This window comes from Macrotis lagotis, chromosome 2 (genome assembly GCF_037893015.1).
Source record: "Macrotis lagotis isolate mMagLag1 chromosome 2, bilby.v1.9.chrom.fasta, whole genome shotgun sequence".
Lineage (NCBI taxonomy): Eukaryota > Metazoa > Chordata > Mammalia > Peramelemorphia > Peramelidae > Macrotis > Macrotis lagotis.
In genome coordinates, this window is record NC_133659.1 from 147,359,547 (window position 1) to 147,386,922 (window position 27,376).

General features: G+C 34.3%; 1 protein-coding gene across 1 annotated transcript in view; it reads left to right on the forward strand.

Annotated features, from left to right (window-relative positions):
- LYST (lysosomal trafficking regulator) overlaps nucleotides 1-27,376 on the forward strand; it is a 190,352-nt gene that overhangs the window by 20,849 nt on the left and 142,127 nt on the right. Inside the window, exons 5-9 of the mRNA XM_074222963.1 lie at nucleotides 3,408-4,431; nucleotides 6,034-6,195; nucleotides 8,844-8,994; nucleotides 19,962-20,185; nucleotides 22,649-22,715. Coding sequence (XP_074079064.1) covers nucleotides 3,408-4,431; nucleotides 6,034-6,195; nucleotides 8,844-8,994; nucleotides 19,962-20,185; nucleotides 22,649-22,715 — 1,628 coding nt within the window. The remainder of the gene's footprint in view (nucleotides 1-3,407; nucleotides 4,432-6,033; nucleotides 6,196-8,843; nucleotides 8,995-19,961; nucleotides 20,186-22,648; nucleotides 22,716-27,376) is intronic.

A 27,376-nucleotide genomic window follows, 5' to 3' on the forward strand; every position in this document is an offset into this window, starting at 1 on the left:
GAAAACCCTCATGATTATTGATAGATCCTTAGCCTAAACATTTTTTGCTTCTTTCAGAAAAAAAACATTTTACTGATAGCTTTGGGTTTTACATCACTTTTATTTCAAAATATCCACCCTCCCAAGTTCTTGTCCATCACTCATAGCAAAGAATAAAAAAGAAAGGGAGGGAGGGAGAAAAGAAACACACTTCAGCAAAATTAGCCAAAACATTAAGTAAGTTGGATATTAAATTCAAATTTCCATACCCATCTTCTTCCTATCTCTACAGAGGATGGAGGGGAAGGTACATTTTCTCCATTCTTCATTCTTGACAAGCTAGATTGTTAAAATTACATAGTATTTAGTTCATTTTTTTGTTCTTTCTACTCAGATTGCAGTAATTATGATGTAATGAATTTGCTGATTCTTTTTCTTGCTTTTTCTCCCTGATTCTGCTTGCTTCAGTTCATATCTTCTCATGATTCTTTAAAGACATCATTTTTATAGTGTAGCAATATTCTATTATAGTCATGTATTATAATTTCTTTAGCTGTTTCTCAATCAAAGTCCTATTTTGTTTATAGTTTTTTTTTGGCTCCTTAAAATTTTTTATTTTTATATTTATTTATTTTTAAGAGGTAAGCTTGAAATTTGTTTCCATCAATTAAAGATAAAATCAGTTCTGGAATAATAAAAACCTAAATGACTCATGTATAAGTGACTCATTTCTGCCTTTCTGTTCCCTAGTACTAGAAATCCCACAGCTGACACCATGGGGATACTGTAAAGAAGTGACCTAAGAGAATTAATTTATTGGCATCCTAGAATGCAACTGATAATTCTTTTTTTTAAAATTTTATTTAAGGCAAGGGAGTGGTTAAGAGTGACTTGCCCAAGGTCACACAGCTAGGCAATTTTTAAGTCTCCAAGGCCACATTTGAACTCAAATCCTCTTGACTCCAGGGTCTGTGCTCTATCCACTTCACCACCTAGCTGTCCCCTCACCTGCTAATTCTTTTACTAAGATAATGGAAATATGGATAGGAGATAGAGTAAGTAATTGAGGAGTATGAAGAACTTGGTGGAGGGTATAGTATTGGCCTAATAGAATGCCACAATGAAGTGAACAATATTAGAAGCCTGGTCACTAAGGAAAAAAGGGCATTAAGACAAAAGAAAATAAGATGGAAAGGAAGATGGCAAGTATTGAAAACAAATGTTAACTACTTAAAAAATGATTTTTAGCATAGACCTGACATCTATGAAGGGGGGGGGGGACTTCCTTTTTCCTCTTATTTTATGGTTAACTAGGATCATGAGATCAATTAGTGCTATTTATACTATAGTTTAATTTCATTATGAGTTAACTTTTGTGGGTCTAAGGATTTTAACACTTAATATAAAATCATTTCAATGGAGGAAAAAAAAGTGGTCAAAGTTCCAAACAACCGGGTTTAAGCACTATTCTTCCACTCAGATCATTGCCATTTTCATACTATCTGTATAAAGTTTTGGTTCCTGTTATACCTTCTATTTTGGGGTTGATTATTTTAGGGGAAGGCAGTAGGGTAATTACTTCTGATTTCTAATTGAATCAACCTTTTTTCAAAATATATTGCTGCAGAAGGCTAACCTTGGGTTCCAATCCACTTGTTATATAACCAGCTTGTTTAACATAAGCAAATCATTTAACCTTTTAGTGATACAGGCAAGATCAAAAGTTGGAAATGAGTTTCCAGTTTATGTCAGTGGAAGGTCCCTATAACAAATGTACCCCACATATATCATATGTCATACCTTCCTTAATTTAGGATAATTAGATATATTGATAGTTCCAGATAACTTTTATTAAGATATTAGTCCTTCAAAAATATATACTTTAAATAAGAATGAGTACTCCTAATGATATTTGATACAACTTAATAGTTTTTGAAATTCCCTAAGACCAAGCTGGTAGTAAGCCTCTCCAGAGAAAAGAGACTAGTACTTGGATGAGAATAAGTTCATGATTGGGCTCAAATCTGAAATCTTTCTGGACTTTGGGTGGGCAGCATAGATTTTTTTTTCCTTTCTCTTTTTAATCCTCAGCATCTATCATAATAACTGAAATTTGGTGGGTAGGCACTTAATAAATGCTTTTTATCTTCTCTTTTTTAAAAAAAAATTAAATGTTTATCTATTTGTTTTTCCAACATACAACAGTAGTTTTTACCAATCTTTTTTTGCAAGGTTTTGTGTTTTATATTTTTTCCCTCCTTTTCCTCCCCCCTCTCCTGACAGAAAGCAGTCTAATATAGTCTCTACATGTGCAGTTAAGGCAGCATAGATCTTAAGAATCCAGGGATGCAGGTCACCAATAATGTTATGAAGAAGCATTAAAGGCAGAATTTGGAAAATTAATGTGGTTAATAAATGCTGTCAACTTTTGGTTGCTTAATGCCCTAGTATTGTTTCTGTGAATTGGTGATACCTCTTTACTTCCTAAATTTTTGCTTTTAGAATTTTATAATGCTTCTTGAAGAAGACCTTTGAGAACCTTTGAAAACATTTCAAAATCGGGAACAGCTTACTAAGACTATATTGATCTGAACATTGACATTCCTTTTAGAATAAACATAGATATGCAGAAACTTTTTGATTGCTAATCTTTTCAGTGTGCATCTATGCTAATTGCTGTGAAATCTGTTCTTTTTGTAAAATCTACTTTTAAAAATTGAGGAAGAAACCATTTTACATTTTAGAGTAAACATTTTTAAACAATATATACCAATTAAATCAATTTGGTTTGTTTGCTGTTTGCTAAGGAAAGAAATTTCCTTTGTATAGAGAATTCTTAGATGAGAAAAGTTCCTTGACCATTCCAGATTGGTACTTTCTCTACAACTTACAGCCTTAGTATAAGAGTTCAGTAAGAACATAAAGATTTAATTTTCTTCTACATTATTACACCAAGTTTTCAGACTGCTTACTCCTGAGTTTGAGTGTAAATAATCTTTGAGGGTAAAATAGACTTCCCCAGAATCAGATAACAGTATGTGTCAGATTTGGGACTCTGAGTTTAAAGTAAGGAAGACCAGCTCTTTATCCATTATGTCACACTGTTTTGGACAGCTATATACCTAACACTTGAAAGGAAATGGTATTTGAGATCTAAATTGCTTACTTTTTCTTCAGTCTCTAATGGTCTTTCTTGGTATTTTAATTGTTTTTCCTTTTAAGAACGTTTTTATTCTATAAACAATAACAAGGTGAAATTTTTTAAAAATTCCCCTTCTATTTTTCTCTATTTTGTAATTGGTTATTCAAAATGAAATAATGTGTAATTAATGGTTATCATTCCTTAATTTCTTAAAGAAAATGCATTTATAATTTAATATCTACTTGAAAACATGGATAACATTTTTGTATGTACTTTCTCTTCATAGGGTTATAAGAGACTTATTTCTAAGTTGTAATGGAGTAAATCAAATGATTGAATTAAATTACTTAGATGGTATTCGAAATCATTCCCTAAAAGCATTTGAGATTCTGATAGCCAGCCTTGGAGAACAGCAGAAAGATGAAACAGTTCCAGAAATTGATGTAATAGACTCCGAAAAGACAGCTTCATCTATAGTTTCTTCTTCTCCTAAGCAGCAAGTGGGCTCAGATTCTTCTCAGAGTCTTAGTAAATTTTATGCTGGCCTTAAAGAAATTTGCCCGAAGAAACAGAATACTATTGGTCAAGATATTCACATGAACATGATAAACCTGTTTCTCTGTGTGGCATTTTTATGTGTGAGTAAAGAAGCTGAGTGTGATCCGGACTCCACCAATGATTCAGAAGATACTTCTGGCTATGATAGTACAGCTAGTGAGCCTCTGAGTCGAATGCTACCATGTTTATCTCCAGAGATACTTATCTTACCTTCTCCAGAACACATCCACAGGGCAGCAGACATTTGGACCATGTGTCGCTGGATCTACATGTTGAATTCGGTTTTTCAGAAACAGTTTCACAGACTTGGAGGTTTCCAACTGTGTTATAAGTTAATAATTATGATAATTCAAAAACTATCCAGGGGCAAAGAAAAGCAAAGAACAGAAAAAGGTTCTATACATATAAATGAAAACAAAGGTTTAGAGGAAAAATTTCAATGTGAAATGGCAGTGAATGAGGATGCATTGCATATAAGTGTCAACAGTGACTTACGACCTTTAATGTCAGGTAGTTTAGAAGAGAATACTGAAAATTTTGGTCAGCTAGATTTGAAGGAAATTTCCTCTGAACCTTTAAGTGTAAAACAAATCTCAGCTTCTGTAGCAGCTCTTGAGGAACCTAAAGGACCTTCAAGTCAAGAACATGAGTGTGCACTTCAGAGTATAAGACTACTAGAAGCTTTACTGTCCATTTGTCTTCATAGTATAAAGACTAATCAACAAAAGATGGAAGTGGAGTTCCCTACTCAGGTAATAGCAGATTTTTTTCCATTTATTTTGCTATGAAATATAGAAAACTGATTGATTTAACACTTGTGAAAATTCTTTTTCTCTGATATTAATTGATAAATATTTATCAAGTGCCTACTTTGTACATAGCAATATGTTTGGCTCTTGGAACATGGTGAGAAGTATAATATAGAGGGCGGCTAGGTGGCGTAGAGGATAAAGCACCGGCCTTGGAATCAGGAGTACCTGGGTTCAAATCTGGTCTCAGACACTTAATAATTACCTAGCTGTGTGGCCTTGGGCAAGCCACTTAACCGTTTGCCTTGCAAAAAAAAACCCTGAAAAAAAGTATAATATATAGTTCTTTGCCCTGAAAAAATTTTAAATATAGTTATAGAAGCTATATATATTTAATTATCATATTTATGCAGATGAATCTGAAATCTATCCATGCAGTCCTAACATCTCTCTTAATCTCAAGGTGCTTATTGGGCATTTCAAACTGGATGCCTCATAAATATCTTAAATTCACCAAAACTGACTTATTTTTTCCTCAAGCCTTTTATTTGATTTCCTGCCTCAGTCCGGTTTGTCCTCCACTGAGCTGTCAAATTAATCTAACCACAGAACAGATTTCATCATGTCATCTCTTATTCAGTAAATTACAGAGACTCTCTATGGCCTCTAGGATAAAATATGAAATTATCATTTTGGGTTTTAAAGCCTTTTATAGACAGTCCCTTTCTCCCCAATCTTCTCATACCTAATACCCTTGCTTGTATTCTGTGATCCTGGGATACGGACCTCCTTGCAGTTTTTCATACAAATACCACTTCTCAATTCCAGGCATTTTCACCGGATATAATCCTATGCCCTCCTTTTCTCTGCCTCCAGACTTCCCTTGATTGCTTCGAGTCTCAACTAAATCCAACATTTTACAGGACCTTTACTGATATGAGATCCCTTCCAAGTTATTTTATTTATGTAGCTTGTTGGAACATAGTTGGCCATATGTTGTCTTCTCCATTAGAATGTGAGCCTCTGGAGAGCAGGGACTTTTTTTCTTTTTTCTTTTTTTTTGCCTTTGTGTCTATAGCATTTCACCTAGTCCCTGTCATATAGTAGGCTCTTAATAGATACTTGTTGACTTGACACATGCCAAATTGGGTACAGTACAAAACAATATACTATTGATAAATGATAAGAGTAGTGGGATCATTCAGTCCCTTGTATTTTTATAGAAGTTACCAATGGACTGTCCATGTTATATCCCAGGACAACGATGAAATTTCTAAGAAGGATGAAGGAAAATGGTTGACTTTTGAACAGAAATTAATTTTTAATATTTTGGGGGACTTTAAGAAAGAAGAGATTAGAATTTTTCAAGGGAGATCAAATAAAGATCCAAGTAGGAGCATAATAAAGATAATGAATAAAGTGATAGATTTATAAAAGTTCAATGTAAAACAGAAGATTGATATTTGTCCATTTGTGGTGTTTTCATCTTAGTTGATTAAGAAATAGAACAAAGTTAGTTCTGTATTAGTATAAATATTTTATTCTGTACTAAATATGATTAAAAATAACTACTCTTGTTGTGCTGTTATTTTTTTCCCCTCTTAGAACTTAACTGTGGAAAATATATTATTTGAAATACAGGACCATCTTTCCCAGTCAAAGGTGGTTGAAACTGACTTAGCTAAGCCTTTATTGGATGCACTTCTTCGAGTAGCTTTGGGGAACTATTCAACAGATTTGAATTTTCCTGAAGAGAAAATTGAAAAGGTATGAGTAGATTTTGTTGATACCATGGTGAAGACCATCTGTGAGGTAAAGTATAATTGTTCATATGTTCAGAGCAGCGATTTGGAGTGGAAGTAAGGCTAGACGCAAGCAATATGATTAAGAACAAATAATATGATATATAATATGCTATGGTACAAGGACAGAATTTATCCCTTTATTTTTACAGGGTCGTTTCTCAGTTGTAATACAAGGACCTTTGTATTCGGTAATATCTTATTTCAGACCCTCTAATTCTTTAGTGTTGTGGTTCGTTGGTAAATTTCTTCTTTTTTGACTGCTTACAGTATTTTCTCTTTTGGCTGAGAATTCTGAAATTTGGCTACAATATTCCTTGGAGTTTTTATTCTGAGGTCTTTTTCTGGAGGTGATTGATGGATTCTTTCAAGCACTATTTTGTCTTTTTTTTGTTATAGTATATTAGAGCAGTTTTCTATGATAATTTTTTTGAAAGATATTTTCCAGGCTCTTTTTTAATTGAGGCATTCAGGTTGATCAATAATTAAAAAATTATCTCTCCTGGATCTGTTTTCCAGGTCATTTGTTTTTCTTGAAAGTTACTTTTACCTTTTCTTCTATTTTTCTCAGCCTTTTGGTTTTATTTGATGAAATCTTAATGTCTGAGTCATGTTTCCATTTGTCCAATTCTAATTTTCAGGATTTTATTTTCTTTAGTTGACTTTTGCGTTTCCTTTACCAACTGGTTAATTTTACTCATTTAAATGAGTTGTTTTCCTTTTCCATTTGGTTAATTTTGCTTTTTGATGAGTTTCATTCCTTTTCCATTTGGTCATTTTTTACTTTTGAAGGAGTTGATTTATTTAGTCCATTTTTCATAATTTTCCTACATGCTCTCCATTTCTTTTTTTCCATTTTTCTTCTTCCTCTCTTCTTTGATTTTTAAAGTCCTTTCTGAGCTCTTCCAAGAGCTTTTGATTTAAGTTCAATTCATAAACTTCTTTGAGGTTTCCCATATAGACACCTTGTCAATTTGTCACTACTTTCTTTTGTGATGGCATTTTTATCATCCCTTTTTGAATAGTAGCTTTTTTGTGGCTAGCACATTTTGGGGGGCTCATTTTGATGGTTGAGCTCTGCTCCTAGGGTATAGGAAGCATAGCCCCAAACTTTTTATGCTGGGAACAGAATCTGGTCCCTGGCTTATTGAATGTCAAAGTTGTTACCTGTGTAGCCCAGGTGTGGTCTATGCAAAGTTTTGTTTCCTCCTTTATGCCTAGGCTTAAATTACAATCTATGTGATGCTTTGTTCCCAACGTAGTCCTGGTTGTTACCCCAGTGTTCTCAGGACTTGTAATCTGTCTGGGGCTGGGACCTCCCCTGCTGGCCTACTAGCTTGCTGACTTGTTGAACCAGTATCTATGGCTAAAGCCTCCCATTGACTTCCCCACTCTATACTTCCCCATTATCCCAGAAGATACAGACCCTTACTGAAGATTCTCTGTGATATCGTGAGTTGAGAATTTATTTCACACTTTTTTTTGGTGGATCTGTAGCATTAAGATGTATATAGAGGCTTCATTTAAGGTTTTTTCAGGAAAAGCTCTAGGAGCTTCCTAGCTTTACACTGTCATCTTGCTCTGCCCCCAGAAGTCAAGGATTGTTCCCTTAAAAAAAAAAAGATATTTTGTGAGGTGAAGGCAGATGTCTTTTAAAAAAATAAAATTATCTTTTCATATTTCATAACACAGAAGACCATGGAATTGCTAACTTCTGTGTTCTTTGACTTAGACAATACTTACAAAGTATAATACTTTAAGGATTTATGGTTCCGTTCTATATAATAGTAGATAGTTTTTCATGAAATTTGATTTCTATCAGTTAACTTAAATATGTACACATATGTAAGCATAATTATTATAAAAAGTATTTTCACACTTTAGTGTATATCCTTTTTTAGTTATTTCATATGTGCTGAGGATGAATAAAACTCTATGTGTATGTATTATTTTTAATAAATAAATAAATAAATCTTGAATAGCCAGTGCTTCATCACCTGTTAAACCCATTTTGGAAAAGTACTGACACAGGTAGTTTACTCAATTTGCATTATTATATCTAGTTTATTAAGACAGATGAAGAGTCTACCATGTGCTTTCAATAATTTTGTGCTTTTAAAGAACCATAGAATTTTAGAGCTATAAGAAATCATAGAGATTATTTAGTTTAATTTAAGCTTAAATTAATGATAATGAAATTGAGTCCCTAAAAATGAAAAATGACTTGCCACTCAACAAGAAAATGAAAATTTGAATAAGTCATTGGATTCCAAGTTCAGTTTCCTTTTCCATACATATGTTGCCTCCTATTATTTGAAAATGAGGTCTTATTGCCTTATTCTGCCAAAATTTCTTAGTTTTATAGTTCTTTTTTTAATTAGCAAGTTTATTATTGTAGTGGTGTTTTCATACTCTTTCTGTGTAGTATATATTCTTCAGAAGACATGTAAAAATTTTCTGTGATATAATTTCATAGTATGCTATATTGAAGGGTTTTTTGGTTTTTCAAAATCAGGATATTAACATTGTTCCAATAAATTAAATGCAAACTTTTTTCAATAATGAACAAATTATGTGCTACAAGTTTAGTAACTGAGCATATTCATCTTACAGATTCATCAGACTGAGTCAGAGTCAGTGTCACAGCAAGAAGAAGAAGAAACTGAGGAAACCCATGATACTTTTAAACATTTTGCTGAAGAAGAAGAAGGCTATGAAGCAGACAGTGAAAGTGACACCGAAGATAGCGAAAGCCGAGATGAAGGTAGGGTAGGATTGAATTTGAAATTCAATTTTTATAACTCTTATGAAAGTTCATATATGATACATTAATTATCTAAATTATACAAGAATAAATAATTTAGATACATATATTTGAATTTTGCTACAACTATTGCTGTAGAGGATAATTTGATGTCTGTCCTCTCATATATGAGAAACTTTGACTAACACAGACCTTTATCAATATTCAGCTAAATTTTTGCAATTGTGCAGGTGTTTATCTATATGAACCTGTATTAATAAGAGTACCACCTTTGAAATAGGAATCTGAGATACTACTCTCTTCACCCAAACCTGCTGTCTTTCATTCATACTAACCCTATATTCAGCCTCATGGTACATTTCATGCCTTTATCTTTTGGCCATGACATGGAACCTGACAACAGTATTTTTTTAAATTACAAAGAGAACAAGCATCTATTAAGTGTCAAACACTATGCTTAGTGCTTACAAATATTATCTCATTTGATTCTCACCACAACCTTGGAAGATAGATGCGATTATTATCTGTAATTTTCAATTAAGGAACTTGAGGCAAGCAGAGGTTTTCACTTGCTCAGGGTCACACAACTAGTAAGTGTCCAGGACTGGATTTGAACTGAGGTCTTTCTGATTCCAAGCTATTCACTCTATTGCCTAACTTCTTTAGTAGTTTACCAGTATTTTAGAATTTATTTTTTTAAATTTTCTATTGATGTTAGTTTATGTAGATTTCCAGTATTTTTTCTTTGCATATAAAAATTAGAGAAACTGGGAATTAATAGACTTAAGTTCCCAATTCTCTTTGTATTTTTCTTACCATGTCCCATTGCTTACTAATTATGACTTCCCTAGTTTCCTTTTAGTGTCAGCTAAAATCTCACCTTCAGCAAATACCCATCCCCTGTCTCACTTAATATTAATGCCTGCCTTTGGGATTATTTTCAAATCATCCTGTATAAATTTTGTTTGTATGTAGCTGTTTACATCCTCATTGCTTAACACAGTGTCTGACACATAGTAGGTCCTTATTAATGCTTGATGGCTTGACTTTTTTTTTTAGTTTTTTTTAGTTTTTTGCAAGGCAGTGGGTTTAAGTGGCTTGCCCAAGGCCATACAGCTAGATAGTTATTAAGTGTCTAAGGTGGAATGTGAACTCAGGTACTCCTGAAGGCCGGTGTTCTATCCACTGTACCACCTAGCTGCCCCCAATGACTTCACTTTCTACTAAGTTTCAAATTCTCTTGTGAATTTTATTCACTGTTTATCATGGGATCAGTGCAATTTTTTTTAATATTTACTGAGATTGGAAAGTATTTTTCTTTAGTCATAGCTTTGCCACTTGTAACTGAAAGAATTCAGAATCATTTTTTTATATCAATTACTCAGAAAACATTTAAGTACTGTGTCTCAGCCATATAGTAACCTGGGGCTAGAGATACAAAGATAAAATTAAAAGACCCCACTCCCAAGTAAATGCAATGTGTGTATGTGTGTGTGTGTGTGTGTGTGTGTGTGTGTGTGTGTGTATGTGTATACTGGGTGTACAGGATATTGAATGAGTGGGGAGCACATCCAAGGTAGCTGGGAGTATCAGGACAGTCCTTTTTTTTAGAAATGGTTCTAGAGATGAGCTTTGGAAGAAGCTTGGATTCTAAAATAGAAGATGAAGGCCAGGCTACAAGGTAGAATATCGTGGGCATGAAAGGCAAGTAATGGACAATAAGTTTATATTTTATGCTAAAAATAATTGGGAGTCTCTGCAACTTTTTGAGCAAGCAGTGAATTACATGGTCAGACCTATGCTTTAGGAAAAAAAAGTTGGCAGTCATCTAAGGAATGAATTGAAGAAGGAAAGGCCTTGAGATAGGGAGAGCAGTTAAAAAAACTCTTGCACTATTCTAGGTGAGAGGTGTGGAGGGCCAGATCTAGAATGTAACCACAGGAGTGGAAATAGGGAATCTAACTTGGAGATAGTCTTGTTAAGCTTTTTTTTCAACTGATTAGATATGGGGATGAAGAACGAAGAATTGAAGATGACTCCAGTTATTTATATATACTCACAATCTCAGGTGAGCTTTCTAGAAGTTTGGGTTTGTGAGAGTTTACAGTCTGGGTAGTCTAAACAGGAAATATTTATTGGATAGAGTCAGTAGGTCTCAGTACAGGCTGTAAGTCACAATATGTAAATTTTACATATGTAACAATATTGTCAGAATTCATAATATGTTCTTTTTAGGTTTTTGCAAGGCATTGGGGTTAAGTGGCTTGCCCAAGGCCACATGGCTAGGTAATTATTAAGTGTCTGAGACCGGATTTGAACCCAGGTACTCCTGACTCCAGGGCCGGTGCTTTATCCACTGCACCACCTAGCTGCCCCATAATATGTTCTTTAAATTTCTTTTGTGCTCCAAAACCTTTGTTTTCTTTTATATCTATATGGCAGAAAACATTTGGTTTTATGATTTCTAAATATGATTTCTAAGAGATTCTTTTTGGAAGAAAATTATAAAAGTAGTTTATCATAGGTGCAGTGATGACTTTTCAGTAGAAATATTCTCATATTTTTATGTCTCCCAGAAAAATTATAATTGTAAAAATCTTGCTAACAGTGTGTCTCTTAAAATTCAGGCAGTTATTATGTCAGGCAGATATTATGTCAGAATCTATTATTTGAAAGTTGATCCATTTAAATTGGATTAAACATTTTTTAAGTGTATGCTTAATATTGAACTGTGCATTGGAGGAGATATAAAATTTAGTTAAAAACATAGTACTATCTCCTTGGAGTTTATAGTTTCAATACAAGAATATAACATAAACCCAAATAATTGGAAAACACAATAACATCTAATAGGTGCAAAGGAAAAATATAAACAGTGCTCTTGAAAGTTAAAAGAGATCAGGGCAGCTAGGTGGTGCAGTGGATAAAGCACCGGCCCTGGAGTCAGGAGTACCTGGGTTCAAATCCGGTCTCAGACAATAATTACCTAGCCATGTGGTCTTGGGCAAGCCACTTAACCCCGTTTGCCTTGCAAAAACCTAAAAAAAAAAAAGTTAAAAGAGATCAAAGTTGACTACTAGCTGAGAAGTAAGGAAATACTTCCTGGAAAGTTGACAAGTGAGATATGTTTTATAACCTCCTTCTCCAAAGATCTAAGTTTCCAAAGAAGATAATAAACCTGAGGAGAGCAGAACAGCTGGTCATTGTGTTTGCCCTGACACCTGCCTCTGTTAGTCTTCCTCCTCCTTCTTGTGATTGTTACTGTCTTCATTGTTTCAGCTACCTTGTACTCCTTCCCAGGTGAACTGGAGGGTGGACAGTCATTTCCGACCTGATCCTTTATGGTCTGTTCCGTTAAATCACTGGAGTTCCATTTCAGATAGTCACAAAGATGGATAGTCTTTCCCTGCCTCTGTCACCTTGTGCTCCTGTCCTCCCTCTATCATCTTGACCACATTTCTTGGACATATCGCTTATGTCTCCTGGTATGGGCTTTTATGCCTTCTGGATGGATGGTGTTTCCCAGGAAATTGTTTCACAGCCTCACCAAAAGGGGAATAGAAATTGGATGAGATGGATATTCTACACTCTCTGACATATGGGAGGGAAAGAATCCAAGGAATGGAGAAAATGCTTCCTAAAAGTGCAGATGTTAGCTTCTTGCTGACTGATCAGGTTTTTTTTTTTGCCCCTTTCTCCTTCCCCCTCCCCACCTTCCAATAGAACAAAAGGAGGTTCCCATGAAGCAGTAGGAACTAGAGCAGAGAGAACTTGAGAATATAGCAGCAACTCATAAGAGCCGAGAAGCAGTCAACAGTTGCTGATATTAGTGGTTTTGGGGCCTAGAAGCCAAGTATACATACCTCTTAGATCTGCACCTCTCTTCAAAGTACCCCACCATGCACCTTCTTCCATGGTTCCCTACCACCTTCTCTGTTAGAACCTTGCCTCATACTTTACTGAAAAAAAATTTACCCCACAGTCCTTTTTTATTTTCTTCTCTATATTGCTTCACTTGATGATTTCATCAGCTCCTATGGATTCCATTATTATCCTTCTGCCCTTGAGTCTTTCAGATCTACTTATTTAACTCCTACTTTTGATCCCTAGTCTTAGATCTCCAATTGCCTATTGGCTATTGTAAACCAAGACACATCTTAAACTCTACATATCTAAAACTGAGCTCACTATCTTTCTTCCTAAATTCTTCCTAACTTCCCTGTTACTATAGTGGGTACCATCATGTTCCCAATCACCCTAAACTCATAACCTAGATATCTTTAATTCCCTATTCTCTCTCTCACCTCTATATCTAATCTGTTTCCAAGGCCTGTTGATTTTATCTTTGAAACATATTTTTAATGTGTTTCTCTCTTCTGCCTCATCCTTCTAGTCTTCTTATATCAAATTTCCCCTTCATAGAATCTGTGATCCAGAAAACAGTAAGTTTTTGCCATTCATTACTCAAGACCCTTCATATTCTGACTCCAAGGATTTTCATTGGCTCTTACCCATGCCTGGAATACTAGTTCATCATCTTTCTGCCAAATGGACAGCACATTTTATCACCCATCTTTTGAAGTCATGATGGGCTGCTGTTTTCATCCAATGATTTGAAATCATTCAGAATTGTTCCATTTCTTGTTATTGTTATATAAATTGTTGTCCTGGATCAACTAATCTTTTTTAAAATATTTTATTTATTTGTTTTCCCAATCACATGCAACAGTACTTTTTACCAATCCTTTTTTGGGCAAGATTTTAAGTTTTACAATTTTCTCCCTCCTTCATTTCCCTCCCCCCTGCCCCCTGACAGAAAGCAATCTGATATAGGCTCTACATTTATAACCATGTTAAACATAGATCCATATTGATCACATTGTGAGAGAAGAATCAAATCCAAATGGAAGAAAGAAAACATTGGAGAGAAAAAAAATGGCATAATACATTAGACAACTTCTAAGATAACTTCTAAAAATTGAAGGTAGTAAGCTTTAGCCTTCATTTAAACACCACAATTCCTTCTCTGAATATGGATGATATTTTCCATCACAAGTCTCTTAAAATTGTCTTTGATTATGGTGCTGCTGAAATGAATAAGTCCTTCATGGTTGATCATCACCCATTGTTGCTGTTAATGTTTACAGTGTTCTTCTGGTTCTGCTCATTTCACTCAACATCAGTTCATGCAAGTCTTTCCAGGCATTTCTGAAATCCCATCCTACGTGATTTCTTATACAACAATAGTGTTCTATCACATGTATATACCACAGTTTGTTCAGCCATTCTCCAATTGGTAGGCATCCTCTCTATTTCCAGTTCTTTGCCACAAGAGCTGCTATGAATATTTTTGTACATGTGTGATTTTTAGTCTTTTTCATGAACTCTTTAGGATATAAATCCAGTAGTGGTATTGCTGCATCAGAGGATATGTACACTTTTATTGTCCTTTGGGCATAATTCCAAATTGTTCTTCAGAAAGGTTGAATTAGTTCACAGCTCCACAAATAATACATTAGCGTTCTAGTTTTCCCACATCCCCTCCAATATTGATCATTTTCCTTTATTGTCATATTGGCCACTCTGATAGGTGTGGTAGTTTAAAATAATAATATTAAAATAATAATATTTTAAATTAAAATAATAATGTTTTTAAATTAAAATAATAATATTTTAAATTTAAAAATATTTTTATTATTTAATATTTAATATTTTAAAATATTTTAAATTAAAATAATAATATTTTAATTTGCATTTCTCTCATCTTTAATGATTTAGAGCAGTTTTTCTTGTGATTATAAAAAACTTTGATTTCTTTGTTTGAGAGTTGCCTTTCCATTGATTGACATCTCATCCTCATTAGTTCATACCAGTCTTTTCATATTTTCTCTGAGTCCATCCCTTTCATTATTTCTTATGCACATTAAATTAAATATTTATATGTAATTGTTCACATTTAACCACAAGTTCAGTCATTCCTGAATTGATAGTTACCTATTTTATCTTCTGTACTTTGCTACTGTAAAAAGTGCTGCTATACCTGTCATACATATCTTGTAATATCAGTGTTTTAAAACCCTCTTTCTTTGACTTTAATGAGAGGTATATTCTTGTTTTGTTTTTGGTTTTTACAAGGCAGTGGGGTTGAGTGACTAGCCCAAGGTCACATAGCTAGGTAATTATTAAGTGTCTGAGGCTGGATTTGAATGCAGGTCCTCCTGACTCCAGGGCTGGTGCTCTATCCACTGCGCCATCTAGCTAATGGTTTATCTAACTCAGTTCCACCGAGAATGGGTTAATTTAATTCATAGTTCCACCAGCAGCATGCTAGCATGCCTATCCCCCCATAACCCTTTTAGCAATTAACTGTTTTCTTTTGTCATCTTTGCCAATTTGATGGGAATGAAATGTAGACTCAGTTATTTTAACTTGCATTTCTCTTTAGTGACTTTGAAGATTTTTTCTATTGTTAATCTTAGCTCGTATTTCTTCATTGAGAAGTCTGTTCATGTTCTCTGACCTTTTATATTAAAGAATGACTCATTTTTATATGTTTGTGATAATTCTTTAGGATAGGATCCACTGTATAACCATAGTTTGAAAAGATTTTTCCTTTGATTTCTAATTTTTTATATCACCTTTTCTATTTAAGTTTTATGTACTTTGGAGTTAGTATCATTTGGAATAAGATATTAATTTAAAACTTATTTCTGCCAGATTGCTTTCCAATTTTCCCAGAAGATTTTTTTTTAAATAAGATCAGGAGTCCATATTCCAAGAGTTAGTATCCTTGAGTTTACTGAACATTTTATTACTATGCCCAGTTTACAGTGTTCTTCTGGTTCTGCTCATTTCACTCAGCATCAGTTCATGCAAGTCTTTCCAGGCATTTCTGAAATCCCATCCTTCATGATTTCTTATAGAACAATAGTGTTCTGTCACATGCATATACCAGTTTGTTCAGCCATTCTCCTCTATTGGAGGGAGTCTTGTTTCCTTAATGTATTCCACTGATCAATATGATTATTTTAAACTACCAAATTTTTCTGAGGATTACAGTTTTATAATTTGAAATCTGCTATTGCTCGACCAGTGCCTTATTCATATCTTTTTTTTTGCAAGGCAATGGGGTTGAGTGACTTGCCCAAGGCCACACAGCTAGATAATTATCAAATGTCTGAGGCTGGATTTGAACTCAGGTCCTCCTGACTCCAGGGTTGGTGCTCTATCCACTGCACCACCTAGCTGCCCCCTTATTCATATCTTATTATTACCTTATTCTTAATCTCCCTTCCACTTTTGACACCTTTTGTTACCTTCTCATAGTTAACTTCTCATTTTCTTTTATCTTCCTTTCAGAGACCTAATATTCTCCTTGTTCTTCTCTGATTCTTTTGGTTGATCTTCACCCTCTCAAATCTAATGTGAATGTTCCCCAGATTTCTTTCTCTTTCGTCTTTCTGTACTCTATTCAGATGACTCCCAAATGAATGATTGAAAAAGCATTTTGCTCATTTATGTGCATGATCCTTTATTAAGCACTAGAAATATAAATATTTTTAAAATAGTCTCTTCTCTCAAGGAGTTCTAATAGGAAAAGACAGCACACTTAGGAGAGTAGTGTTGACAAAGAAGGGAGCCTTTTGTGGACAGGTGAAAGTTGCAGAGCAGGAGGCCTCAGAACCTATTTTGTAGCAGGCAGCTGAAGAGATGATTTAGAGACAAAGCTGAGCATAGTTTGGTGATAGAGCCAGCCAGTAATTATACTGAGCTAATTGAGCTAAGTTTGTAGAGACTTAACACTCAGCTGGGTTGGGTCCTCAGAACTCCCCAGGAGTAGGTAGAGGTAGAGGACTTTATGTGTTGCACGTCCCCCATGGCCCACAGAGTATCTTCACATGAATATCTAACCACATATTGAAAACAGGGTTGTCTTTGTGAGCTTTGTCTTTTTCCTCTACCTTGATTCTTTTTTTTTTTTAAGTTTTTGCAAGGCAATGGGGTTAAGCGGCTTGCCCAAGGCCACACAGCTAGGTAATTATTAAGTGTCTGAGGTTGGATTTGAACTTAGGTACTCCTGACTCCAAGGCCAGTGCTTTATCCACTGCACCACCTAGCCACCCCTCTACCTTGATTCTTAATATTTAATGTGGCAAAATACTATAAATCTCCTCTTTGAAGCATTGCTTGCATTTATTCCCATCTCTCTGAAACCTCCTTCATAAAAGCCTCTTTACCTAGTCTATTGAAATAGACTCATAATGGCTTCCCAGCTTAACTCTTCTAATCTTTCCTTACTATTACTTCCCAGCTGCTCTTTCTTACATGTGGACCTTTGCTCAGAAATCTTCAGTAATTCTCAGTTTCTTACTGAGTAAAGTACGTGCTCTTCTTCCTGGTATCCAGAGCCCTCCCTTGATGATCTGGCAGGCTTCTACATTTCCAGCCTTGTCTCCTTAGCTTCACTCTACTTTCTATGATTCTAAAAATGCATATTGCCTTTTCCCCACATTTTACTTTGAGTTTTATTTTCCCCACATTGCTTTGAGTTCGTGTTTGTTTTGTGTTGTTCTTTCCTCTGTCTACAAGCATTTGTTGTCTACCTTGTCTGACATGGGAGACACGGGCACAGGACCACCCAGCATGGCATGCTAGCTCACCAGAGAAGGTACTGTGCCTCATGAATAAAGCATAATTGTAGGTGAAAATTTAGTGAATCTACTCCAAATCTTCACATGGCCTATTTTTCCATATGTGTCCTTTATTTTCAAAGAAGACCAGGACATCTGGGAGGTATTGCCATGACAAGCACAAGTATTGGATTTGAGTGAGGGGAGCTGTGCTAAGTCACCACTTTCTCCTCTGGAATCATCTGGGTCCCCTGGCCAGATATGAATCAAGAGACTGGAGATGGCCCTAGATATGAGGCAGTTTGGGTTAAGTGACTTGTCTAAGATCACACAGCTAGTAAAGAGTCAAGTGGCCGATATCAGGTTTGAACTCCTGTCCTCCTGACTTCAAGGTCAGTGCTCTATCCACTGTGCCACCTAGCTGCCCTAGAATTTTGTGTCCAACCTATGGTAGAGCATACTGAGTTCCTATTGATCTGAACAATCACATTGTAAAACTTGACTTGAACATAGTGATGATTTTAGTCCTCTTTGAGAACAAAGGACAAACACCAACCAATTGTCTACTGAGTGCTCCGAATACCTTCAGAAAGATAGGACTTGCCCTCAAAGAGTTTACATTCTAATGGATAGGGGGTGGGGGGAGCCCAAAAAAGGAAACTGGAAAGTGGGGACGGGATGAGAAGGAAAGACAATAAGGTGCTCCTCTTTATTGGAAAGAATGTTGTGGTAATTCAGAAGGACTTCATAGTGAAGAATGAAAATGGTCCTGGGCATCCTCCTTAAAATGGACATTCTGGGAGGAACCAGTCAATTAGCGGGAGATGTCAGAGGGTTAGAAGATATTTCCAACGTGTGAAATCTAGAGGTGGAGTGAACTTTGGGAAAAAAAAATTGTTTTCTGAGTGTACTGTAAAGAAAGTATAGTGGAGTCAGGAATACAGTCTAGAGAGGAATGCTTCTCTGTGCCATTTGAATTTCTGTCCTTTACAGTCGGACTCAAATTCTCTTTCCTGATGTCCTTGGCTGGTAATGACTTCGCCTCTTGGGTTTCACATAGTACTGTTTTTTAATGTGCTTAATATAATATTATGTGTTCATAGTTATCTGTATTAAAAGTGCATCTTCAATCTCGAATGTAAGCTTTTTGAAGTCAGAGATCTTGAATTATCTTCCCCAGCACCTTGTCTAGTTCTTTTAACACAATAAGTATTTAACAAATATTTGGTGCTCATATATATCAGTGAGAATAAAGAGAGGATAGACCCACAAAAGATTCTGCTAAAGTCAGATGAATAAGTTTTAGGAATTCAATAACGAAAATTAAGGAGTAAGGAAAGTGAAAAATACCCAAGATTTCAAACATAGGATACTGTATGAAAGGTAGTGTCCCTAAACTAGTGACAGAAATAGTGATGTCAAGAGGTAGAGGAGTTATAGGCCAAAAACAAAACCAAAAACACATTTTTATCTTGACTTGTGTCACCTTTGGTTTGGGAATTCCCAAGTGAGGACATTTCCTCTACTAAAGCAGCAAGTTACCAAGAGGCACTGTGAGGTTAAGTGAATTAGGCCTAGGAGTCACATCCATTGTACGTCTGAGACCCAATATGAACCCTGATCTTGATTACAAAATCACCTTCCTTTATACTATCCTGCACTGGCTTTCAGTTAAGGGTAGGTAAACTAGACTTTTCACAAGCTGTTTGAGGTACTGTTAATAGTCAAGGTTGGAAAAAAAATCTTACAGTCATTGAAGTAATTTGTCTTACAAATATAAACTTTTTTTGAGGTATTGCTAATTGGTTGAAAAAATATAAGCCATTGAAATAATTTTACAAATGTTAATTCTTCTTTATTGTCTACTTTAAAGTATTTCTATTTTTTTAAAAAAAAAAAGATAATAAAGTGATTGCCTTTCAGAGATGGGCTGAAATCTTCTGCCTAAGGGGGGTTCTGTAATTTAGACTATTTGATTTCTTTTGTGAACTTGTCAATAGAATTACTGTGTTTCTTATTACATAGAGATAAGTGATACTTTAAGCAAATCGTAAGAATTTATAAGAATTTTGTTTTGTGGGACCATCTGTCATTGTCCAAAGATTGGAATACTTTTTATTCCTTCAATTTGATTAGATATTTTTTTAAAACTCAACAAATAAATATATCGTTTCTTTATTGTGTAGTTATCATATTTTAGCAAACAATCACCTAGAAGGAAAATTAGTAAACACCAGAAGTGCTGTTATTAATGTTACTAGTCATTTCAAAATGATAGTCAATATTAGAATTATATTTGTTATACATGAAACTTAACCAGTTTTTTTTTAATTTTAGAAGACATAAAGACTGAAACAGGATACATCAGTCCTTCAAGTTATTTAAGTGATGTGATTGAAAACCTTGCACGAGGAGAATTAATATATCCTGAGATTTGTATACTAGAGTTAAATTTGCTTTCAGCCAGTAAAGTCAAACTTGATGTACTTGGCCATGTCTTTGAGAATTTTTTGAAAATCATCAATCAGAAGGAAAAAAATATAACTTTACTCATGCAAAAGGTAAAATTTTAGTATGGTTAATATGAAATAAATATTAATCATATTAATAATTTCATTTCCCTTTTTTGTTAATAGTCTAATTATAATAATAGCTAATATTAAATAGCACTTTAAAGTTTGCAGAGTGTTTTACATGTTATCTCATTTCACAACGATCCTATGTGGCACTGACATTGTCATCATTTTGCAGGGAATGAGAGAGGTTGTTTGGTTGTACAATAGAAAGAATACTTGGCCTGGAGTTAGAAAACCTGAGTTCAAATGCAGCCTCAGTCACTTTCTATGTGGCAAATTACTTAACTTCTGTTTGATTCTGATTTGCTCAACTGTAAAATGGAGATAATAATAGTATTTAAATCCCAGAGTTGTGAGGTTTTCATGAGACAATATTTGTAAAGCACCATGTGCAATGCCTGCCACATAGTAGGTGCTATATAAATGATTATTATCATCATCATTCAAATGTTATTAAACCATTCTAAAGGTGACATAATCAGAGTTCCTTAGTTTGTTTTTGTTTTGTTTTTAGATATTTCAAGGCAATGGGGTTAAGTGGCTTGCCCAAGGCCACACGGCTAGATAATTATTAAGTGTCTGAGGTTGGATGTGAACCCAGATACTCCTGACTCGAGTTCCTTAGTTTGTAAATATTAATGTCAGAACTCTGAGTCTATACTGAGGAACTATACTTTTTCCCTATTATACCATGCATACATATTTATTATAAATAAATCTTAAAATAGTGACCACTACTTAAAATAGTAACCAATAATTAAATATTTTGGCAAATTTAGATCAAAATTTCTGGATTTGTATTTCCCTGATAGACCAAAAAATTAATTGATTTAGGAAATGCCTAGTGAAGAAAATCCCTCTATTGTGTCAGATTAGCACCTTCGTTGTAAATTTTTTAAAAAAAAATTATTTAAGGCAGTAGGTCAAGTGACTTGCCTAAGGTCACACAGCTAGGCAGTTTCTTAAGTGTCTGAGGGCAGATTTGAACTCAGGTCTTCCTAACTCCAGGGCTGGTGCTCTATCCACTGCACCACTTAGCTACCCCTGTAATTTTTAATATTGTAGCACCCAATGTCCTTGTATTTGCTGTTGTTTTGTTTTTTTTTTTCAGAGGAAATTGGAGGAATAATATTATTTTGTCTGAATACCAGAATTCTTCATTGCTTTCCCCTATGCAGATTTTAGCTATTCTACTTGCTACTTAGCAAGGGAAGTTATTAACAATTTTTGCTGCTACTTAGTAAATCTGACAATCATGTTGACTTTTTTTATGATTGACTCTAAAATATTCAATTTAAATATACAATTTAATCATGTCTCCAGCTGCCTATTGGAAATCTCAGAATGATTGTCCCAAAGACAAAACCCCACATGTCAAAAACTGAACTCATCTTTCCCCCAAGTTCTTCTCTTGCTGCCTCGTTTTTTTTTTACTTTGAAGAGCACCATCATCCTCCAAATGAAGCCACCTAAGCTTGTAGCCTTGATATCATCCTTGACTCTTTACTCTCTCTCACACACACACACATGCTCTCCAATATCCAATCATTTAACAAGTCCTGTTGTTTCTTTGTATTAACATCTCTTGCATATTCTTCCCTCCTCTTCTCTGACACTGTCAAATCACACCTAACCAGGTTAGTCTCCCTGCCTCAGTTCTTTCTCCACTTTATTCAGCTGTCAGATAGACTTCCCTAGAGTGCAGATCTGACCATGTTTCTCCATAGTGAATAAACTCATATGGCTCTTTATCATTTCCCTTTTTGTCTACATGTAAAATAATAAAAATTCTCTGTTTTGCATCAAAGCACTTCATTACCTGACCTCCTGCTACTTTTCTAGTCTTTTTAACTCTTACTCCTCCTCAGTTATTTAGTTACGCTGGCCTTCCTGCTGCTATTCAAACAAAACAGGCCTGTTCATTGTTTTTAGATATCCCCCATGCTTGGAATTCTCTCCCTCTTCATCACTACCTCTTGACTTCCCTGGATTACTTTAAATCCTTGTAAAAATTTCTCCTTCTGCAAAACACTTTTCTTAGTTCCCTTAAATTTAATGCTTTTCCTTTGATATTAATTCTAATTTATCATGTCTATGTCTTGTTTTTACATGTCATCCCATTAGACTATGACTTTCCTTAAAGCAAGGATTGGTTTTTGCCTTTGATTTGTTTTATCCCCAGCATTCAACTCAGTTCCTGGCACATAAGGAGGTGATTGAAATATACTTGTCAACTTGACTTTTGTCAAGTGATATTAAATACCATGTTTATGTAGGAAACAAATTACAAAGACTACTATACAATTATTATTCTATTTACATATTTGTTTGTAACCAAAATGTCAGTTAACTCAGTAAAGCATCATAATTGTTTAGTATTTTTTTATAAATCTCTGCATTGATAGCAGTTTTTTTTCATTTAAAAATTTTTCATGTTTTAATTCACAGGAAATTGTTAAAAATCTCATAGGAGGGTTCCTAAAAATTTTTACACAGAATGGATCTAGTACACAAGGTAAGTTTGATCTTCATTTTCATAAATAATGTTCATCTTATCCTGACATATAATAACTACAATATAGCACTGGATTAATGTGATAACAGAGGTAGTCAAGTAGTGTCATTTGTCTGCTTCATGGTCAGCACTATACCTGGGCACTTTGGTAGGAGACACAGGGCTTTTCCATAAAATTCTTAGAGTTTAGTTAGTGATGCAGCACTAATGCAAAGAACAGTATTGAAAAATTTAAATAGTATATAATATAGTACTAAATTATTTGGTAGAAACTGTAGACAGTATAAAAAGCAGTTCAAAGTATACTTCATCAGATAACTTCTGGGATTTCTTCCATATGTAAATATTATATGGGTTGATGAAAGGAAGAACAGTTAGAGCTAATAATGCTTGTAGTGCTTCATGACCTAAAAATAATCTTTGAAAAATGGTAACATTTATATTAGGAAATAGGAAAGGCATTTCAGGTGAGTGGAACAATATAAACTAAAACATGAAGTTAGTATGATAAGAATAACTAAAGGATGAAACTAAATAATAGAAATAAGATTGTATAAACAGGGTGGGACAAGATTATAAACAATTTTGATAAATAATAGGAAGATTCAAGGTTGATATGAAAGGAAAAAAACTATCAAAGTTTTAGAATGATCTTTTATGATGAGAATAGTGTTTAATGATTATATAAGATACCTTGGGTGAGAAGAGCCTGGAATCAGGGAAGCCAACTTAGGAGACTCTTATGGTGTGACGTGGTGACTCTGGATTAGGGGTTTTGACATTAGAAATGTAGAGAAGGAAATAAATTTGCAAAGCATTTCAAAGGGAAAAATCCTTCTAAGTGGACTTTGTAACTAGCTAGTTAAAGGGAATTAGGGAATGATGAGTAAACTATTAACCCAAGAATTTGGTTACTGGGAAAATGATAGTAAACCTAATAAAAATAAAAGAATTAGTTTCATATAGATTTTTTTAATCATAAAGTTGAAGGAATTTTTATTTAACAGTTTGCTTTTGTCTTTTCTTTTCTTTTTTTTTGTCTTTTTTTCATTTTTTGTTTTCCTAGGTATTTTTGCGGCAGAATTAATCATTTTAGATCAATTTAGACTAATCATTTAGACTAAAATTTAGGAAATCTGGATTTTGTTCTTAGTTCTATGAGTAAAGCAGGTAGAATCCTGTTTTACTGAAGACCATTTTATTTTCTATCTCTCTGTAAATGATTCTGTTTTCATGATAATCTTGAGGGAGGGAGTTGTATTTTTCATTTTTTTTTTAAATCTTGACATCACTGGCAAGCAGTATTCAAGGTATTGATATCATTCACGGGGTGGAGTGAGTAGCCTACTTTGTGTGGCATTGAGTCAGAGGTAGATGAAGGCAGTAGTGAGTGATGTCACCTCCTGGTCACATAGTTTATTTCAGGTTAAGATTCTTGCCCTGGTGAAATCTTCCTCACTTGGAAATGACTTAGTCCACCTCTAGATTAAGAATGGTGAATGGGGCAGATAGGTGGTGCAGTAGATAAAGCACCAGTCCTGGAGTCAGGAGGACCTGAGTTCAAATTCGGCCTCAGACACTTAATAATTGCCTAGCTGTGTGGCCTTGGGCAAGCCACTTAACCCCTTTGCCTTGCAAAAATTGAAGAAAAAAAAATAATGGTCAATAGTTGAAACTTCAGAAATTGTTTATAATACAACAAGCTCTACCTCTAAATGCCACAATTACTTGCTTATACAATATGGATACTTTTCTGCCTGTATACTTTTCCATTCTTGTCACATATCTGCTCTCTGTACCTTATATTTTCAAAGCACAAATGTGAGGTTCCTCACATTTATTGTTCTCCTTTTGTCCATGGCAAATGAGAAATTGTTCGCCCCCTTATCTAGATATTCCTTTTTTAATTGAAATTTTATATTAATTTTCTAATTACAGGCAAAGGTAGTTTTTTTTAACATTCATCTGTTTGAAAATTTATGAGTTTCACATTTTTCTACCCCCTTCTCTTTCCTTTCCCCTTTCCCATGGTAGCAAACAATCTAGTAAAAGTTGTACATGTACAATCATATTTAGCATATTTCCATGACAAGCATATGAGCTGGATTTGAGTGAGTCACCAGACCAGATTTGAACTCTTGTCCTCCTATATTCAGGGCCAGTTCTCTATCCACTCTACCATCTAGGTGGCCTTGGAGTCAGGATGGGAATTTGAAGCTGACCTCAGACATTTGACACTTAGTAATTGTGTGACCTTGGGCAAGTCATTTAACCCTGATTGCTTCACATCCAGAGTCATCTCCAGTTGACCTGATTCATATCTGGCTGCTGGACTCAGATGACTCCGGAGGAGAAAGTGAAACTAATGACTTAGCATATCACCCCCTCACTCAATTCCAGTTTGTATATTTATCCATGCATCCATTCCCCCTACCCCTCCCAATATCATGATCTTCTTTCAGGATGAAGGGCAAATATCCTCAGCATATTTTCATCTTAGTCATTTTATGAAAGAGGAATTAGAACTAAGGGAAAAGAAAAACATGAGAAAGGAAAAATATAAAAGAATTTTTTTTAAGAAAATGAATAGAGTATGCTATGCTCTACATTCAGACTACATAGTTTTTACTCTAGATGTGAATGGCATTGTCCATAGCAGATCTCTTAGGATTGTCCTTGATAAAATCCCCATTCTTGAACTAATTTAAGCCATAATGTTTACTTCTCATTTCTTGCTTTTGTACTGAGCATCTTATTTCCTGCCCAAACTTTAACCCTTTCTGGCCCTGGCTTGCATCAGGGACTGAGTTTAAGGATGTCTATCCAAGATATTCCAATATAGTTACCAGCTTGTATGATTGCTTCAGTTTTCCTTGTAATATAAAGAGAAATCAAGGAAGGCCTTGAGCATGTTGAGTGACATCCCTGTGGTGAATTTATAGGAGGTTGTGGTCAGGAGTTACATAGGGTGATCTGAGTTTTTAGAGGGAACATCCAGATCTATGAGATTATAGTATTTTACTATCTCTAAGATTCTCTTGCAAGTAATTTGTTAATTCAGATCTTATTCACCTTCAGTTTTTTAAATATCCTCAATAGGCCTTAACAAAATTTTTGAAAAATTTTATATTTTCATAATTTTTTATTCCATTCAAATAAAGATGTAGAAGGCATAAATTTTGGAACAGCAACATTACCTTTTCAGATAATATTGTTTAATCAGTTACTTTTGTTAAGTACCTGCAATGAACATTGTCCTAAGTACTATCAATAGAAAGATAAAAATGAACTAGCTCCAATCCCCAGAGACCTTACATTCTCATAATTTCAGAAGTCTGTAAACTTCCCCACTCTATGATATACAATATGATCCTTCTCCTTAAATTCTGTTTGCAAATGTACTGTTGTCCCAGCATTTATATTATATAAAAACTCAATAAGCAATAGACCCTTTGACTACTATAATAGTAGTTCATGAATTTTTCATATATCATTTTGATAGCACATCAAAATCAAATGCAGTATGCTTTCCATACATTTTGTATACTAATTGGGATAAACACTTTACTTTAGAGTTAATCAATTTAGAATCAGATTCTGTTTTACTTTGTATAAAGCAGTATGTACTGCTTAAGTACCTGCAATGAACATTGTCCTAAGTACTATCAATAGAAAGATAAAAATGAACTAGCTCCAATCCCCAGAGACCTTACATTCTCATAATTTCAGAAGTCTGTAAACTTCCCCACTCTATGATATACAATATGATCCTTCTCCTTAAATTCTCTGTTTGCAAATGTACTGTTGTCCCAGCATTTATATTATATAAAAACTCAATAAGCAATAGACCCTTTGACTACTATAATAGTAGTTCATGAATTTTTCATATATCATTTTGATAGCACATCAAAATCAAATGCAGTATGCTTTCCATACATTTTGTATACTAATTGGGATAAACACTTTACTTTAGAGTTAATCAATTTAGAATCAGATTCTGTTTTACTTTGTATAAAGCAGTATGTACTGTTGAATAATACTAGCAAAGAAAATAGTTTTGTTTTCTGCAGGTCCCCTCTGGTAGATCTAAATATCTATCCTAAATGTATATGTATATGTATATGTATATGTATATGTATATGTATATGTATATGTATATGTATATGTATATGTATATGTATATGTGCATTCTATCTAGATCCTAAATGTATATGTATATATATATGTGTGTGTGTGTGTATATATATATATATGCGCATTCTATCTAGATCTAAATATCTATCCTAAATTGTATATATGCATTCTAACCATCCAAATTGGACCAAGAGGTAACTGTTCTTTCCACATTGAAAAAGGTTAAGTGTTGGAATGTATTGGCAGTGTCTGAGGGAAAAATAGTTCCTTCTGTGTTTTCCTTACCCTCTGCTAACAAAGGTGGGTTTCTATATTCTAAACATATTACCTGAAAAAAATTAAACCTAATACAAATACCTTTAAAAATGAAATCTTTATCTCATTTGATAGAACTGTTTTCTTTCCTAATATTTTTTCTCTTCTAATGATGAATTGTACTTTATGGTTTCTTATAAACTTTGTCATCTAGGATCAGATATTTTGATAATTTCCTCTAACTTTAACCTCTTTACTTATTAAGTTATAAA